Source organism: Macaca thibetana, chromosome 3, assembly GCF_024542745.1.
Source record: "Macaca thibetana thibetana isolate TM-01 chromosome 3, ASM2454274v1, whole genome shotgun sequence".
Lineage (NCBI taxonomy): Eukaryota > Metazoa > Chordata > Mammalia > Primates > Cercopithecidae > Macaca > Macaca thibetana.
In genome coordinates this window covers 166,886,582-166,905,685 of record NC_065580.1, presented here as the reverse complement: position 1 = coordinate 166,905,685, position 19,104 = coordinate 166,886,582, and the positions used below count along the sequence as shown (strand labels likewise).

Below are 19,104 nucleotides of genomic sequence, written 5' to 3'. Positions count from 1 at the left end.
TATGTAGAAAAATGGAAGGCAAAAGCAGCCTATGCATTTTGCTTCTGAAAACCTTTATGAAATTGTACAAGGTTTTTGACAGTGGGGAAGAAGAAGAAGGGTTACAGAGGTGACATTAAAAACATTTTATTGGGAAGTAGCCATTTTCTCTACCACTGCTTGTGGATAGCTGGTAACCAGTTCAGCAGGTCAGGTTCCCGGATAAGACTCTGGAAAATGGTGCCATGGATCATCTCAACACCAGCTATACTGGTATTTTTCAAAGTTCCCTAAGCGATTCTAACATACCGCCAGGGTTGAAATCTACTGATTCAAGCAACCCAGAACAAGAGTCAAAACAATTAATGGCCAAGTATGACAGAATCGACAGAGCTAAGAAGCCCACAAAGACTCTGTGGGCAGATAAAATAGACATCTTCTCAGACACCTGCAGGGACTGATGGTCATGGACTCATCCCAGAAACCACCATGGAACACTGTTTAGCCCTGCATAAGATCCTAACAACTGTATAATATGTGAGCAAGTACTCAAGAAGTTGAACTTCAATTATATTTTAGAAAATAAAGATAAATGTCGTGCACGCTTGGGTTTGTAGTAGGAAATATGCACTCTTCATGCATCTTTAAGTTCATGGAAAATTAGTAAAATTTATTTTTGGTGTAATTGGAAAAATACTACAGCAGAGTGGAACAGGGAAAAATAATCTTTCTAAAGCTACACATTGATTAATGGAAGGGCAAGCAACAAAAAACGTAGTTCCTGAAATGTTGCCACATATTCAATAGCTAATATTATCTTATAATTGCACCAAGTGTTATACCTTTTTACTCTTTGACCTACTGGCTAGCAGAATAACATACTTCCCCGTTTAGGCTGAGGAATCCATTCTTGTAAAGCTAATTACTTCTAGGTGAGCAAAAAGGTCAGAAAAATGATTCTATGACAACTTTTAGGTATATATCTTGCTTGTCTAGATGGCTTACTTATTTGACTGTAAAAGAAAAATGACTCTTTTCCAACATACCCAATATTAGGCCTTTCTGAATCAAGTCTGATTAAAAAAAAATCAATCTTAAGAAAAATTCATCTTAATCACTGTTTTTCTTATTTTTATTGCTAATCTTCGAAGATATTTATACTTGTGTGATCTTATCATTTAATATTACCAGTGTTTTAAATACAGTTTTATATTACCAGGGGCTTCACCTACTGACATATTGCTGGTGGTTTGTAGAATGGAGTGAAGGTTGGATATTAACATCTAGGCTTGAGTTATCCCTGATTTAATGTTTCAGAGTTACTAGGTGATCTTGTGAGGACAGAAATTTATTCTAATTGATCCCACAGCTAAATATATCAACATCATTGTAATCTATTTTATTTCATTATAATAAGGATGAAGATGCAATAAATATTTGGTGAGCAAATTCAGGCTTCTCATTGCAATTATATACTCAAAATTAAATACATTTTTATTACAAAATAAGCACAATATTTGAAGAGTTAAAACTGAACATACAAAAATTGATTGATTCACAAGATGTAAAAGCTATTCAGAAGCAACCCATACAGGTGGTCTTGCCTCATAAACACTCCCCACTCACTCTTACCCCACATGATCCACCACACTTTTAACCCTGATATTGATATGTACACATGGGAAATGAAGTATTGAGAAAATTGTGCATGTAATTCAAGCAAAACAAAAATATTTTCACCATACCTATTTGTTTAGTAGAGAATACAAAAAAGGTATTTAACTTAGCCTGACTACTTGTCTGAATCATAACCTTAATTCTTCGAATTGCTTAGCATGTTTGTACCTGTGCAATGACTAAAGAATAAAACAAAGAATAGAAACCATTCCCTTCAATGCCCCAACTGCAATTCTCTAATTGGGACCGTATAACCTCTAGATAAGAATTGAGTGTTAATAGCCTTCCATTGATGTGTCTTATCAAGATAGATGCTTCTGTTTGCTTGAAGTACAGATGATAGGCTATGAAAAATATTATTTTTCATTTATAAATTATTTTCCTTTAAACAGTGATTCTAGGCAAGTTTAACTGTATAAATTAGAGACCTTAAAATCTGTCTTCTTAATTGTCCTAAGATAAATCAGAGGTCCCTTTTCACTAAAGTGTCTAATTGTAATTGTGTGAGTTCCTAAAGGAACAAAGTCTTTCATTAGATGGACATTTTCATGTTTTGACATTTTCAACTAAAAATTATTGTTTGATATCTACAATTTTCCATGATAATCTTTTGAAAAAGGTCATCATTTAGTTGTTAGTGTGTAGTACAAGAAACAATGTAGAGGAAAAATAATAGCTTACATTTTAGAATAGGTATATGTTTTATTGTTATAGAATATCGATTTCAAATTTTGATTCTTATCAGATAAAATATGATGGTCAAAAACTAGTAGTCCATCATTGTGCACTTGATAATGATTATGGGTATACTTACATTTAGAATATGAACATTGGAACAGCGATTGAGTCCAACAATAGTAAATGCATTTAATACACCTGAAGTCAGAATGTCCAAGTTTTCCTACCAGTAACAAATTGAAACTTTCATATCAATTTAAATCTAGACATAAAGCAAGTTCTCCTGCCTCACATACTTACAGTTTCTAGCAGGACTTTATAACAAACATTGACCATAGTCCACACTTGGAGCCAAAAGCAGGCATTAGACATAACTGGTGGAGGTATTACTAGGCATTTTCATGTTTCTTCGCTTATCTGTGTGTGGCACACAGTGGCCAGGCACTGGATATCTGTACCTTTGCTTCTTTCTGTTGCAGCAGCAAAATCCACAAAGCAGACCGCCTCCAATGAAGAGGACAGCAGCGCTTGCCCAGCCAAGGAAAAGTGCTGCTCCCAGCTCTCGTTTCTGACCTATGTGGACAGCTGGGTTGTAGAAATCTCTGATGATTACATTGGCTGTCCAGCTCACCGGAATCAGAACGAAGATGCCTGTCAGGATGAAGAGGACTCCTGAAGTTCCCAGAAGATATGCTTTGGCCCTCTCATTAGAGCCCGTGCACTGGACCTGCTTCATGCCACAGATGCCAATAAGTAGGGCGATCAAGGAGAGAGCAACAGCCACACACATGAGTGCCCGGGCTGTTTCCAGGACAGGCGGAAGAGCCAACAATGAACTATAGAACTTGCATTGCAACCGGGCCCTGGCTTGTCGGATGCAGTTCATCCAGAGCCCTTCCCAGAGCCTCTCAAAGACAATAATGTTGCTGCCAACAAAAGCTGATACTCTCCACTGAGGCAGAAGCGTCGTGGCAAGAGTCCCCACCATGCCAAGGAACCCAAGAACCAGCCCAGCAATTTGCAAGGGATAAAATGCCATTGCCTTTTACTTTGAAGACTAGTCCAATTCGGAGTGGTAGAAGATGCTCAAGATGTAGAATGTGGAAGGCTCTTGAGTCTAGAGAAGTCTTTGATGATGTTCTCCTTGGCTGCTGCCCATATCATTTTAGTCCAAATCAGTGGCTGTGACTGAACTTGGCCTAACTAGAAGTACCTGTTGTAAATGCATGTTGCCTTTTTTCATACACATTCATTTCTCTATGGATTATTTACTAGTCATATATAATTGTTTCCCAGCCAATAAGAAGGTAGCTAGGGGTGTGTCAAGAAATACTGCATTCAGCTTTAGGATTTCTCACATTATTATTGTCTTAGCAATGCTGTAATTAAGTGTCAAAGTTTCCATTGTGAATTGCTAATTACAGAGCTGAAACTTCCTGTGTAAAAAATCACTCTGATATAAAAGTATAAATATATGTGTTAAGGCACAGCTGAAGACAATGCCAAAACCTTGTCAGTTTATTGGAGAGTAATTAAAAAACATTTTGGACTTTAAACTATTACTTTATTCTAGTGTAAGCCACTTTTCCTTAAGATGGTAATCAATTCTGGCTTTAATAAAGATACCTCGATATGCAGAAATGTTTACGTATTAGTTTCAAGACACACGAAAACTATTGATACTTAGGAGGAGCCCTAAGCAAGAAATTCACATTTCATAGTTTACTCTTAAGATCCAGAAAAGAAGAAAACAGAGAAGTATTCCTTGTAATTAATTTGAATGAACTGTTAATTATTACTTTAACTGTTAAGTAACACCTCTCTCTGTTAAGTAATGTTTAGTATGGAAACTTTCATTCAGTGTTTCTTCAATGGCAGCTTGAAATAGATCACATTTATTAAGGCCAAACACGTACCTTTCATTTTTATGGAACAATATAAAAGTGGCCCTTGAAATTGGCTATGCAGTCACTTGAAATTTAGACGCTAGAGAACATTTTAGTGCTGGAAGTTATCGTCAAGGCCATCAAACTTAACACCCTTATTTGCCAGATGAACGGAAGGTGTGCAAAGTGTTTGGCTGAGACAAGCCATGTGGCACCTGATCCGGGAACAAGCCCAGGTCTGTAACTCACTATGCTTATTTTCTCTGTCTAGTCTGATTCAAAAATAGGAAGGAGAGATTACTTTTTCAATCTTTTCATATAAGTGGGACTAAACCTAGTGGAAATGTGGCACTATCTACAGTTTTTCAAATGGTTTTCAAAGGAAGAAAAATTCAGTTGAGATTATTTCAAAATTTAAGTCAAGTTGTAACTTTTGACTGCCACTTTCCTGTCACTCCCTAGAGGCAGTGGGGGGCTTCGTGTGGGAAAAGTGGACCTTTTTCCTTTTCCTTTTACATCCCACTGGCAAGGGATCTATTGTAAGGATGAAAATGACTCCAAAGCAAGAATGCCAACCACACTCCAGGTGGGAGACATCACGGTTTGCAAAATGTCCTCCATCTCAATCAGTTACAGGCCAAAGATTTAATGGGTGGTCCAATGGCAACCAGATTTAGAGTCCATTCACTGACTTCAAGAATGTGAAAACCATTGAGTTTTCAAGATGATTGGTCTGAGAACTCCCTCTCTAAGGAATGTGAATCATTGAGCAAACAGATGACTTCTGTGTTGTTAACAGTTTCCCAACACCAGATTGGATGAAGGGTTTCCTTGGCCCTTTGTTCATGGTTACTGAGACATAGGCTTAACCATTCCCTCCCTGACAGGATTTTCCAGCATTACACTGACTTGTTACTTCTGGGTCTTCTTCCTCATTCTAGTTCCTCTTCCTCATTCTAGTTCCTCTTCCTCATTCTATCTCAGATGTATTGCTATGCTCATTTTGTCCTGGAAGTTTCCAACATTTTTTTCCAATTATTTGCTTTCTCATCAGCTAGAGCATATTGTCTGTATTATAAGTGAAAACATACGTTTGTTTAAATATAAAAATCTGAGGCTGGGTATAGTGGCTCCCATCTATAATCACAACACTTTGGGAGGCTGAGGCAGGAGGATTTTTTGAGCCCAGGAGTTTGAGGCCAGCCTAGGCAAATAGTGACACTGTGTTTCTACAAAAAAATAAAAATTAGCTGGATGTGGTGGCAAACGCCTGCAGTCTCAGCTACTCGGGAGGCTGAAGTGGGAGGATTGCTTGAGCCTGGGAGGTCAAAACTGCAGTGAACTGTGATTGCTTTACTGCATTCCAGCCTGGGCAACAGAGTGAGACCCTATTCCCAACCCCCAAGAAATGAATAACCTGAAAAACATAAATAACGTAGGAGTTCTTGGTCTTTGCCTCTCACAGACAAAGCCGATTGTTAAAAACATTTTAACTTTCTCTCCTTTGTATTTAGGGGAAGACACTGCTTTCCTCTCCAACCTTTCTATGAATCTCATCCCCTTCTACCTCCTCAGTGGGACTTGCTCTATTGATCACTTCCTCCTTTCATTGCACTGACACCTTCTCCCTCTCTCTGAGGAGTCCCTTAGAAAATAAACATACTCAATTTTCTTCTATTTTAAAACTCCATCTTGGAATGTATACATCATGGAATACTATGCAGCCATATAAAATAATTATATCCTGTCATTTACAGCAACATGGATGCAGCTGGAGGCCATTATACTAAGTGAATTAATACAGAAACAGAAAACCAAATCTCGCATGTTTTCACCTATAAGTGAGAGCTAAACATCAGGGACACTTGGAGATAAAGATGGCAGCAACAGACACTGGGGACTACTAGAGAGGGAAGGGAAGAGGGAGATAAGGGTTGAAAAGCCAACGACTGGGTACTATGCTCGCTATCTAGGTGATGGGATCATTCACACCCAGATCTCAGCATCAGTAAACGACTTACACAGTGCAACCTCCACCTCCAGTGTTCAAATGATTCTCCTGCTTCAGCCTCTATAGTAACTTTTATTTTATTGTAAAATAAAAGTTGAAATTATAAAAATATAATAGAAATAAATAAAAATAATAAAATAAAATTCCATCTTGCCAGATCTGTATTCCTTGCCATGTGTCTCTACACATCTTTTGGTCCTCTCTCACATTTCCCACTGCTATACACATTGAAATCGGCCTTTAGTCATCATGTGATCCACGAAAACCTTCCTAGAAATGTTACAGACTTCTTGGACGTCCTAACTACTATCTTTACAAAAACACTTCCATATTTCTGCTTATTGATGTTTCAGTAAAAGTCACAACAAACCACTGTCATCCAACGAGAGACAGTGAAGGGCGTGTGCTCTGGAGAGAGACTTGGTTCACTCTAGGCTTGATGCCTTAGCCATCCATCTCAGGCATGTTTTTGAACTCCCTCCCCCAACAAAAGTGCCTGGTCTATGAAATCAGGATAATCATAACATCAAACTCACAGGGCTGCCTTGAAGATTAAATGGAATGTGTGCAAAGAACCGGTCCTGAGCAAACACCCAGGAAAGTTTTTCTGTTAATATTTGTCTCATTAGTATTTGTTGTATTATCGTCCTTACTACTTCTCCACAGACGCATTCTCTCTCTTCTTTCTCTAGGTGCCCTTCGCCATGTTTGTTTCGTTTGTTTTCTTCCAGACTTGCTGATACACCTCAGTACTCTTCTCACTCAGCACACTCTCCCTAAGGCACCTCACCTATGTCTGCACAGCATCGCCTACCTCCTGTCAGGCTGCAAGTTCTGAATCTGTTGTATTTAGCCCAGGCCTGTTTCTGTCTGTCATTCTCAGCTAATTTTTCTTTCTTATTCTTTAATAAATACATGCCTAGAGTGGACACTGTGATGTTCCACCCAGATGTCTCTTTCAGCCGCTTCGAGTGCTATGGGCAGAACACCCCCAGCTCTCAGCCCCATTCAGGTATTACCTGGAAATAGGCATGTCACTCAAATTATTCCCCATTCATAGATGTAGCCCATATCCAGTGACTCATCAATATGGTCCTGACAACTAGCTCTGTTAGCCCCATGGGGTTAACACTCAGGGGCTATTCTAGCTCCAGAGCTCACTGTGTGGTCAGCTAAGGCCTTCATTAGCCCGGCATCCCAACTAAACTTCTCTATATGGCCAATCCTCTTCCTTGCCTTCTTTTCCTAAGGTGTTGATCTTATAATAAACATAATGCACACTAATCTCTGCCTCAGAGTCTCATGCTCAGGGAACCCAACCATTGATTGACACCTTATTCAAATGGATTAAATATGTTTTCTGTTCTATGCTGTGTCTTAATTCAGTCCTTTGACATGCCTCATCTGTACCATTTCAAGAATGTCTTACCTAATCTCCTTGCCTCTGCCCGTCCTTACTACTTTCTGATTCATTTTCTATTGAAGAACCATAAAACCTTGCAGGATCAAACTCTATACATGCCACCTAAGACCTTACTTAAAAATTTTCATTATTTCTCTATTGCCTGTAAAATAAGATCCAAATTCCTTAGCATGACGTGAGAGACCAATTTTTGAATGACCTCTGCCCAACTTTAAAACTTAGCCTCTGACCATGCCTCCATTCCATGCCTTCACGGAGCTTACATTTTAGTGAGCATGATAAATACTAAACATGCAATTGCCAAAATATATATTATTAAACATTAAGGTATAGCTATGGTTAAAATATATAGGGTATAAACAGAAATGATTTTAACTTTAACTAAGAGTTCTCTAATGAAGGAAGGGCACTCTGATAAAACAACATTTAAACTGCAACCTGAAGCTTGAGTAGGAATTAGCCAGATAATTCAACAAAGAGTGAGAGAAAGAGAATTCTGGGCACAAGAGACCATCTGGGTAAGGGCACTGCAGGCAAAGAGAGTTTGGGTCTAATGCAAGTGGAAGACCAACCCCGAGGAGAGTGAGATAATTGAGATGACGTTGCAAATGTAGACAAGGTCCAGATATGCAAACAATGTGAACCATGTAATAATCTCCTAAGAGCAATGCAAAGCCAGTTAGAGATTTTCAGCATGGGACTCACACAATCAAGACTCAAGTCTGCTTAAAAAACAAGAAAAGAGCTATACACGGTGGCTCATACCTGTAATCCCAGCACTCTGGGAGGCCGAGGTGGGCAGATCATGAGGTCAGGAGTTCGAGACCAGCCTGACCAACATGGTGAAACCCCATCTCTACTAAAAATATGAAAATTAGCTGGTTGTGGTGGCATGTGCTTGTAATCCTAGCTACTCAGGAGGCTGAGGCAGGAGAATCGCTTGAATCCGGGAGGCGATGGTTGTAGTGAGCCGAGATTGCAGCACTGTACTCCAGCCTGAGTGACAGCAAGATTCTGTATCAAAAAAAAAAAAACAAAACAAAACAAAAAAAAAACAAAACAGAGAAAACACCAACCACCAAAACAATATGGCTATGGCTATTTTGGAGAAATTAATTAGAAAGAACAAAACTGAACACGAAGAAACCATTTAGAAGGTTATTGCGATAGTCCAAGTGAGAGATGATAGAAGCTGGATTGAGTTAGGGGCAATGTAGGAGTGGATGGCTTTACACTGTGTAGAGGAGCTACAATTGGTGAAAGTGGGTGATGGACTGGAGGTAGGGGAAGGTTTCAGAGATGCCTGTTGTATTGTTGACATGAGCATCATTGTACTCGGGGTTGCGTTTACCATGATGTGAGACATTGAAGGTTGAGTGACCTTTTAGAAAAAGATTAAGGGTTCACTTTTTAGATGTGAAGTCTGAGCTGCCTGTGAGCCATACCAGAAAATAATTTATAGGAATTAGATGTTTTGGAGCACTTAGGGACAATCAGGGCTGTACACATATGCAAGAATCCATAACCTCCATCCCGTCCACAAATTGTCTCTGATTAGATCACAATCAGTGAGATGAATCTGCTAATAAGGGCTGTTGACTAATTGTATTCTTATGTCCTCCTAAGACTTGTACTGAGGTCTTAGGGAATCTAATTTAGGTTGAGGAGTTTTTTGTTTTCCTTTGTAAAAATGTGTTGGTTTTACTTGCAGCATCAGCTTGAAATGAACAGGAGTAGAGGTATAACATCTGAACGGAAAAATTAGGACTCAAAGCATCCTCCTCTTTCCTTGTCTTCCCTTCAGGGGAAGTACTATTTGGAACCCCCAGGGTTTCCAAATCAGAAAACATTCAAACATTCTCACAACTTACTGTATGTCTATTTTGTTTTTTTGTTTGTTTGTTTGTTTCTTTTTTGGAGATGGAGTCTCATTCTATCACCTAGGATGGAGTGCAGTGGCGCAATCTGAGCTCAATGTAATCTCCACCTCCCAGGTTCAAGCGATTCTCCTGTTTCAGCCTCCTGAGTAGCTGAAATTACAGGTGCCCATCACCATGGCCAGCTACTTTTTGTATTTTTAGTTGAGACAGGGTTTTGCTATGTTGGTCAGGCTGGTCTTGAACTCCTGACCTCAGGTGATCTGCCCACCTCAGCCTCCCAAAGTGCTGGGATTGCAGGCGTGAGCCACTGCACCCAGTTGTGTGTCCATTCTGAAAGAGAATGAATGTCCTGTCTCCCACAGTAGTCAGTTCAAATTTTAACAAATACAAATTAGTCAAAAAAGCTTTAATGGGATGCCCATTAGGCTGATTTGAGGTTGTATTTAAGTATATTTATGCATACACACACACACAACACACACACACACACACCCTACTCTGTTATTGCTCATTGTATTGTTGAGTTTCATATATCTGTTCCCTCTACCTAAAGTACTTTCTCAATTCCCTCTTCATGTCAACACATGCACATTGTCCATTTAATACTTACTCATTCTCCTTTGGATTTTGGTCCAAATTTAGTTGCAAGAGAAACTTGCCCTGAATTCTCAGATCATATCAGCTTCGACAAAATCCCCATCCCTGCTATTTTTTTAGTCTTTCATAGTACTACTATGCATTTTTCTTCATAGCATTTTTTCACAAGTTCTATATAAATATACATTTCCATTCACATTTATTTAAGTCATTTCCCATCTGGAGTACAGATTCTATAAGAACAGACTTGTGTCCGTTGTGTATTCTATTCTATTCTATCCCATTCTATTACCACTCTATTCCCAATGCAGATCACGAATTTCCAGATCCATAGTTGATGCCCAAGAAATATTGTTTGAATGAATAATGAAGTAAATGATCAATACAATGTTTTATTTAGCTGGGCCATCCTTTAATTTAAGGTTCAGTGTTTAATTATATTTTCCTAATTACAAATTTTCAGTTTGAGTACTTTCCCACATCAGTAAAGACAGGATTTATATAATTAAGTATTATCTTATTTGTTCTTTTTAAAAAAACAACAACAGTTTTGTATTCCAGAAATGCATTCAGGGGTGACCTAGAACCATCTAAATAAAGTTTAATACCACCACCCACTCAATCAAATTTATCCCATTAAATCACATTGTGACCTCAGATTTCAACTACTTTAAATCTACTTGCAAATCAGCATTGCAAATACACTTTTCTGTGAAACCAATCCAGAAAATCCAGAGTCCACTCCAGGCAGAGCAAATGTATGAAATGTCTGTGATTTTACTTCTGTGCACAGATTTGATTATATACTATGGAAATCTTTGAATTTATCCTTCGCCTTCTCTTCTTCTTCCCTTTTTTTTTTTGCATCTCAAATAGCTGCCAAAATAATTTAAGAAGACTAGTAAAAAATAAAAGACAGCTTGTGATTCATGAAAAGAAAATGAGGATTCTGGTGACAGGGTAAAACAAAGGTAGGCAATAAAAGATAAAAATGGCATGAGGTTTGCTCACAAAATAAATGCCACATTTGCTAAACATTAGCCATGAATTTGCCTGTAAAGATTTTAGGAGCAATGCAGAGTGTCTGTGAAACAAAAACCCATTTTTTTTTTCAGGAGTTGTATAACTCTTCATGCCTCTGACACTAGAAAGAAATTTCTTTCATTGTGGAATACAATGAGCAATATTTTTATAGTTAATATAGTTGCCACATTTGCCCAGGTGTTTCTTATTTGACTGGAGCCCAAAGAATGTGGTCCAGGTGTTCAGGTCTTAAACATTTATATCAGTGGTTCTCAACCCTGACTTCATATTGGAATAACCTTTGGGAGATTTGAAACAATAGCAATGCCTGGGCCCTTCCCCAGACCTATTAAACCAGAACCTGGAGGTGGGGCTCTGGCATCAGCATTTTTATTTTTGTTTTTATTTTGTTGTAGTTGCATCAGTATTTTCAAAGCACCCCCTGCAATACTAACATGCAGACTGAAATCAGAAGCACTCCTTTGAGTTTCTATTTTGGTGGTTCTCAGTTTTGGTTTTTAATTAGAATTATATAGGGAGACTTAATAAAACTTGTCAGGTTCCACATCAAACCAATGAAATCAAAATAGCTAAAGATGGGACTAGGCATCAGGTTTTTTTTTTTAAATGTCTTAGAAGATTCTAGTGGGCAGCTGGGGTTGAGACCACTGACCTATAGTGAACGGATGGATTGTATATCCTTAAGGCAATTTTGCATTATTATGGTTTGTCCCAGTAAAACTTTTAAGGCTTAGGGTAACTTTGAAGTTATACACCTTGACAAGAAACTAGAGTGTAAAGAGTGTAAATTTAACCATTAATGGTTTTATGTGAGTAGGCAGTAAAAAGCTTTGAAATAAAAATTATTCTATTGAATTCTATAGAATTCATTACTCTTAGGTTATTTTTAAAAAACAGGGGAGGGCATGACATTTATCAATTATAATTAAAAACACTTTAACTGGGGCATTAGCACAGTGCTTCTCAACTGTGAATGATGTTCAACAAATAGCTTAGAAAAACGAGTTTTTTAGAAACATATTTATGATATATTACTTCAACTATTTTCAGACAAAAACGTGGTATAAACTTACAAAAACATGGTATAAACTTACAAAAGCCATAAAACCAAAACGATTATAAATCCTAACAAATGGTACATGCAATAAAATTTAAATTATTAATGTTACTTTTATTTGGTAGATAATCCTGAGCTTTTTAAAATTAAATTCTGGATGTTAGAAATACTAGAAGAAAGATGTCTTTTCATAATTTGTCCTCTGCTTCTCATTTTTTATTTATTAGATTTCAAGTGTAGTACACCATTGTTTCAGGCAATCATTTATTACTGTCATTTTTTTTTCTTTTTAACAATGAGATTGTCCTTAATGTGATTCAATATTCTGAGGAGCCAAAACGTTTGCGTCTTGCCTCTAAGTAAAATATAAGCAAATTAAAAAATACTGTTCTTTATTGCATATTTATTTCTATGCTTACTACTAGCGAGCTGCACAACGGTCAGATCTCCTCTTTATATTTGATCCAAATATGATAAAAGGGCAGCAAGGTATTTTTTTCATTTTGTATTGGCTATTTCTGTATATTGTAAAGACCCAATACCTTACTAACTGGCTTTGTGAATAACTCAACATATGTACAGGATCACATGACCATATTTGACCTTTATTTTATTATATAACTTAATAAACTAAAGATTAATTTTAAATATACTTATATTGCAAGTTCTCACTGCAAAAAATCATACTGTGTAAATAACAAAAATAATGTAACCAGTAACCACATTATGCAGACCAAATATACTTATTTTACAATTTAGACAGGTCAACCCAAAAGAAATCAGATGCATATCAAGAACATTCAATGTGCAATATTTTTATTTCAGGGAATAACTTGGGTCAATGTGATTATTAACACACTGCTAAATCCAGAATATGGATTCATATAGCAGTAGGAAGTATAGTTGTCATTCAGATAATCCAAAGTAACTAAAAACTCTAATTGAGTAGATGTGTCTCTCTAAATATTTTGGAGACTTGCAAGTTCCTATAGATATCACTGCAAAAGATGCCAAGTTGTCTTTCCAACCCTCTGTTCCTGCTTTTGCATAAATGAATTAAATGAGATAAATAACATAAGTAAGTTACCTAGGTGAAAACAATAAGTATATTTTCCATATACTAATTTTATAGTCAAAATTTGATCAAAATATGTTCGTTTAATAATTGTTTTTATGACATTCCTTTAAGGTAACCTACTCAATTTTATTATACTTTAATACTTTACACAGGCTTTATTTTTAGAACGGTTTTAGTTTTACAAAAATTAAGATAGTACAGAGTATTCTTTTTTTTTCTTTTTTTTCTGAGATGGAGTCTTGCTCTGTCACCCAGTCAGGTGTGCAATGGCATGGTCTTGGCTCACTGCAACCTCCACCTCCTGGGTTCAAGTGATTCTCCTGCCTCAGCATCCCAAGTAGCTGGGATTACAGGATCATGCCACCCCACCTAGCTAATTTTTGTATTTTTAGTAGAGACAGGGTTTCACCATGTTGGCTAGACTGATCTTGAACTCCTGACCTCAGGTGATCCGCCCACCTCGGACTTCCAAGGTGCTGGGATTAAAGGCCTGAGCCACCTTGCCCAGCCTAGTACAGAGTGTTCTTATACCCCATACTCACTTTCCCTTATTACTCACTGTAGATTGAAATAGGGCGTTTCTCACAATAAATAAACCAATATTCATACTTTATCATTAGCTAAAGCTCATAATTTATTCAGATTTTTCAGTTTTTAGCTAATGTCCTTTGTTTGTTGCAGGATCCCATCCAGGGTGCCCGATTACCTTTGTCATGTCTCCTTCCTTAGGTTTGTTTCTCTTGTCTGTGACAGTTTCTCGGGTTTTCCATTTTTGATGACCTTGACAGTTGAGAAGTACTACCCAGTTATTTTGTAGGGTGACCTTCTATTGGAATCTGTTTGCTGTTTCCCTCATAATTAGACTAAGAGTACGAATTTGGGGAAAGAAGATCACAGAGATAAAGTGCCATTTTCATCACATCATATCGTCTACATACTATCGATATGATTTATGACTGTTGGTACTGACCTCGTTCATCTGGCTGAGGTAGGGTTTGTCAGATTTCTCCACTGTTAAGTTACTCTCTTCCATTTTCCATACTGCACTCTTCGAAAAGAACTTGCTATATACAGCACACACTTAAGGAGTGGAGTATTGGTATAAACTGTTTGGAATTTTTTGGCATATGAGATCTTTTATCCCCCATTTATTAATTTATTCAATCATTTAATTACATCAGAATGGATTCATGACCTATGTTTTATTCTTTGAGTTATAATCCCAAACTACTTTGTTTTCCTGTTCAAATTGTTCTAGCTTTGGCCACTGGAAGTTCTTTCAGTTGTTTTCTTTTTCCTTTTTGGAGACAGGGTCTCATTTTGTCACCCAGGGTGGGGTGCAATGGCAGGAACACGGCTCACTGCAGCCTTGACCTCCCAGGCTCAAGCGATCCTCTCACCTCAGCCCCCATGTAGCTGGGCCTACAGGCACCCTCCACCATGCCTAATTTTTGTATTTTTTGTAGAGACAGGGTTTTGCCATGTTGCCCAGGCTGGTGTTGAACTCCTGCACTCAATCAATTCTCCTGCCTTGGCCTCCCAAGATGCTGGGATTATGGCACCCAGCCTCAGTTGTTTTCTAAGTGCCTTTAAAATAGCACTTCCTTTCTTTATAGCACTACAAAATACCCCATGTTCATCTTCTGCATTTCCTGACCCAGTCCCCAAATCAGCCATTTCTCCATTTATTTTAACCCACTCTGCTAACATAGCAAAGAAATATATGCATGTCTACTAAGCTGTGCATACACACAAGCACACATACTCAAACACATTTAGACCCCAAATCCTTGCAATTATTGATTTACTGACTTTGTAAACATACTGAGAATAGATGCCTTGAACTTATTATTTGATGTCTTTCTAGCAACAGACAAAATACCAGGCATATAAATTAGTGTAAGATGGCCATACAGTTTATTGGATAAAGAAATAAAGGAACAGTCTATTTCTGTTAATTATATACTATGACTTTTTAAAAATTTTAAATTTTATTAAATATCTTTCTATGAGATATTTTAGGGCTGAATATCAGTGTATTATATCACTCTTTATTACTATAAGTATTAAAGATAAAATATATAAAGCACCTGATTCAATGCTGAACTAATAGGATGTACACAAGAAAATCCTTTATCCAATCTCCCGTAGCTTGTTTCTAATATTTAAATTACTTAAATTGTCTTTTGAGCCATTCTGATTATTTTCTTGGATTTGTAATTATCAGACCAAATAACACATAATACAAATACTATACAAAATATTGGTATATATTTTTAATTGCTTTATTCCAGCAGTTGTTTGAAAGTATCCAAATACTCTGTTTCTTCACCATCACCGTTATGATAAAATGAAAAATTTCAATTTAACAAGTGAAATACTGTATTTTCTGATTGTTAGAAATGACATTTCTTTGCTTATTGGTGAGGCAAAACCACTATTTTTCATGTCTCTTCAATGTACTAATTTTCTTTTATCATTTTTTCTTTTGGTATATATGCTTTAAAATTATTTATAGTAACTCTTTACATAGTAGAAATAAGAATATGAAATCTAAATCCACATAAATAGCTTTATTTGTTGTTTGCTTTTAATTTTATTTATGCTTTCTTTTGATATGCAAACTTCATACAGTATTTATATAATACTGATATATTACAATGAAATCAGTTAATATTTTCCCTTATGCTTTCTATTTTTCTTGAATTCCTCTATACATTCTTCTATAACTATTCTTGTTCTCAGGAAGATCTGTCCATATAAATTTTAATTCATGATGTGAGAAGAGGAATTCATTCTCTTTTTTCACATTTTTTAGTTTTTATCTATGCCTTTTATTTAGCAACACTTTTTATTGAAAAGCTATTGTCTTACTTTTTTTCAACACACTGTCTTTGTTATATACTCTAGCAAGCAGAATAGTGGTTCCCCAAAGATGTTCACATCTTAATTTCTGGAACCTGTGACTATGTTAGTTATGCAACAAAGAAGAATTATGTCTGAAGGTGAACTTCAATGATTGCAGATGACCTTAAGATAGGGAGATCGTCCTGGATCAGCGGGATAGATCTGAAGTAATCAAGAGGATACTTAACGTGGGAGGCGGAAGAGGACAAACCAGAGCGTTAGCAGCATGTGTGGCTTTCAAGATGGAGGACGGAAGCCACGACCTGAGGAACAGAGGCAACTTCTAAGGGTTGGAAAGAGCAAAGAGACAGATTCTCCACAGCTTCCAACAAGAACGCAGTCATACCGAACCCTTGATTTTAATTCAGTGGAACCCGTTTTTGACCTTACGTACAAAACTGTAAGATAATAAATGTGTAATGTTTAAAATGGTAAATTTGTGGTAATTTGTCACAGCAGCAATAGGAAACGATTTCACCTATCATATCATATCAACTTAGCCTATGCTTGAGGCACCCAGCACCTTGGCTCTCTATGCGTCTTTGTGTTCATGCACACTCTTGTGTCCTCATTCAACCTGTGGCTTTGAAACCATCCTCATAGGTGTATCTCTAGTCATTGCTACTTCTTTGGACTCTGGACTCTATCTAAATAGCCTGTTCGACATTTCTGCACATTGGGATCCAATAGACACCTCAAACAGAATTTGTTCATAACCAAACTCTTGATTACCCAAATTTCCTCAAATTATTCCTTCCTTCTCTGAGTAGGTACAACTCGATGTCCTGTTTCCTCAGACCAAAAAACTGCAAGGCACCCTTGACTCACTTCTTCATCTCACATCCAGCCTAAAATCCATCAAAAATGCCTAATGTATCTTCAAATCCAAAATCTATTGTTCATCGCTCCCCACTGCAAATATTATCATCTCACCCACCAAACTGCTGACACTCTTTTCTAATAAAACTTACTGCTGCTATTTCTTTCTTTACTATTTATTCGACACAGATCATGCCTCATGCTTGCTTCTTCCTGTGGCTTTCCATCATGCTTAGAATAAAATTCAGCATCCTACAATGTTTGGTCACTAGTTACTTCGTTGTGTTATCTCCCACTGCTCTGGCCCCAAAGCCTTTCATGCTCTTCCTTCAGATGCTTGTGTGTCACCATCTGCTGTTAGAAGATCTCTGCTCATATGTTACCTATTCAAAGAGGACTTCCCTGTCTCATGGCCATTCTACCTAAATTTGAACGCCTCCATCCCTGTCTATCACTTTACTCTGCTTTATATTTTTTGATTATTATCACTATCACACATTATATAATGAATGTGTATGTTGATTTTTAAATTGTTTTTCTGCTCGCTCTAAATAAACTCTGAGAATAATAACCGGTTCCGTTTTATGTACTAATACATTCCCAATATTTAGACAAGTGCCAGGAAGATAGTGTGTGTTTAGCAAATGTTTTTGGAATTATTTCACCTATTAAAAGCATAATTGGATTTTTTTCGGGATTTTCTAGTCCACTTCATAAACTTATACAATGTAATATGTTAGGAATCTATTCATATTCTTTGTCTGCTTTTACAGTTGTGTTGGATAAAAGTTCTTAACAATCTTCTCTTACTCTACTTTTTATATGTTTTTGGCTTTTTTCCAGCTGAACTTCAAAATTGTTCTGTTAAATTAAAACAGAAAGAAAAAGCCACATAGGATTCTGATTAAAAAGATGTAAATGATACGATCATGTTGGGGATGATCCGAAGTTTTACAATTTGTATCATAAAGTTTTCTAATTTATATCTTTTTATAATTATTTAGATAGTCTGGATTTGGGGGTGGGGAGGAGCAGTTATTAGTTTTATTCCTAGGGGTCATATTTTTGTTGTCACTATAAATTAGATTATTTATCTATTATAATTTTAAACCGTAAAATATGAATATTATTAATTTAATGCTCTCATTTTGCCACTAACTAAGTTCCTGAACTATCAGTGTAGTTCTAACAGTTATCTACTTTTTAGTGGTGATGAAATGAGGCAATTAGAGACAGCTAATTCAAGCTCACATTTATCTCAGTTCAAGTTCTGTTTTCCAGCTTCTTTTTCCCATTAGACTGTAAGTTTGTATCTTCAGAAACTGTGTCATTTCATGGCTTCTCTACCCCATCCCCACAGCAACAGCTATTATAACACAAAACAGTGATTCTCAATTGGGGGATATTCCCCACCTAACCCAGGGAAAATCTGAAAATATTTGGAGACACTTTTGGTTGTCATACTGGGAAGGTTCTACTGGTATTGAGTGAGCAGAGCCTATAGATGCTGCTCACACATCCTACGTCACACAGGATAGGCCCCTGAGCAAAAAATCATGGCTAACACTCAGCTAAGAACTTGGATATGCCACACACACACACACACAGACTATTTTACCCATGTTATCCTTGCATTACTTGTCATCAAGTCTCAAAATAACCTTCTGGGGTTGGCCTTGTCTTCATTCTCATCTTTTCAAAGATGATACTGAGCATGGGAAACTAGATTGTAGAGTCACCCAGTTAATAGGTCAAGCCAAGATTCAGCCTTGGGCAGTGTGACCTCAGAACCACATTTTATAATACTATGTACTACTTGAAGTGTTTTTCACTTAGTTACATTCAAGTTAGGGTCTCCTTCAGTCCTAAAAATCTATGAATTTATCTTAGAAGAACAAATTGAAAATCAGTAACAATTGGCATTTATTTATTAGTTTAGTTCATAAGGATAGAAAATTATCCATCTTCTGGGTCACTTTCTTTCCTAGTTAATTTGGAAGTTAATGTTTCACCATGAGAGATGAGAATATAAAACCAAAGCTCTCTATCACCTGAGTTCAGTGCTTTC

General features: G+C 36.9%; 2 protein-coding genes across 2 annotated transcripts in view; both read right to left on the bottom strand.

The window, feature by feature from the left end:
• RWDD2B (RWD domain containing 2B) overlaps positions 1–19,104 on the bottom strand; it is a 1,177,964-nt gene that overhangs the window by 1,148,953 nt on the left and 9,907 nt on the right. The gene's annotated exons all lie outside the window — the stretch shown is intronic.
• Positions 2,339–3,562, bottom strand: CLDN17 (claudin 17). The gene has a single exon (XM_050784731.1). It carries the CDS (start codon positions 3,371–3,373, stop codon positions 2,699–2,701), a length of 675 nt encoding a protein of 224 aa, XP_050640688.1. The 5' UTR covers positions 3,374–3,562; the 3' UTR covers positions 2,339–2,698.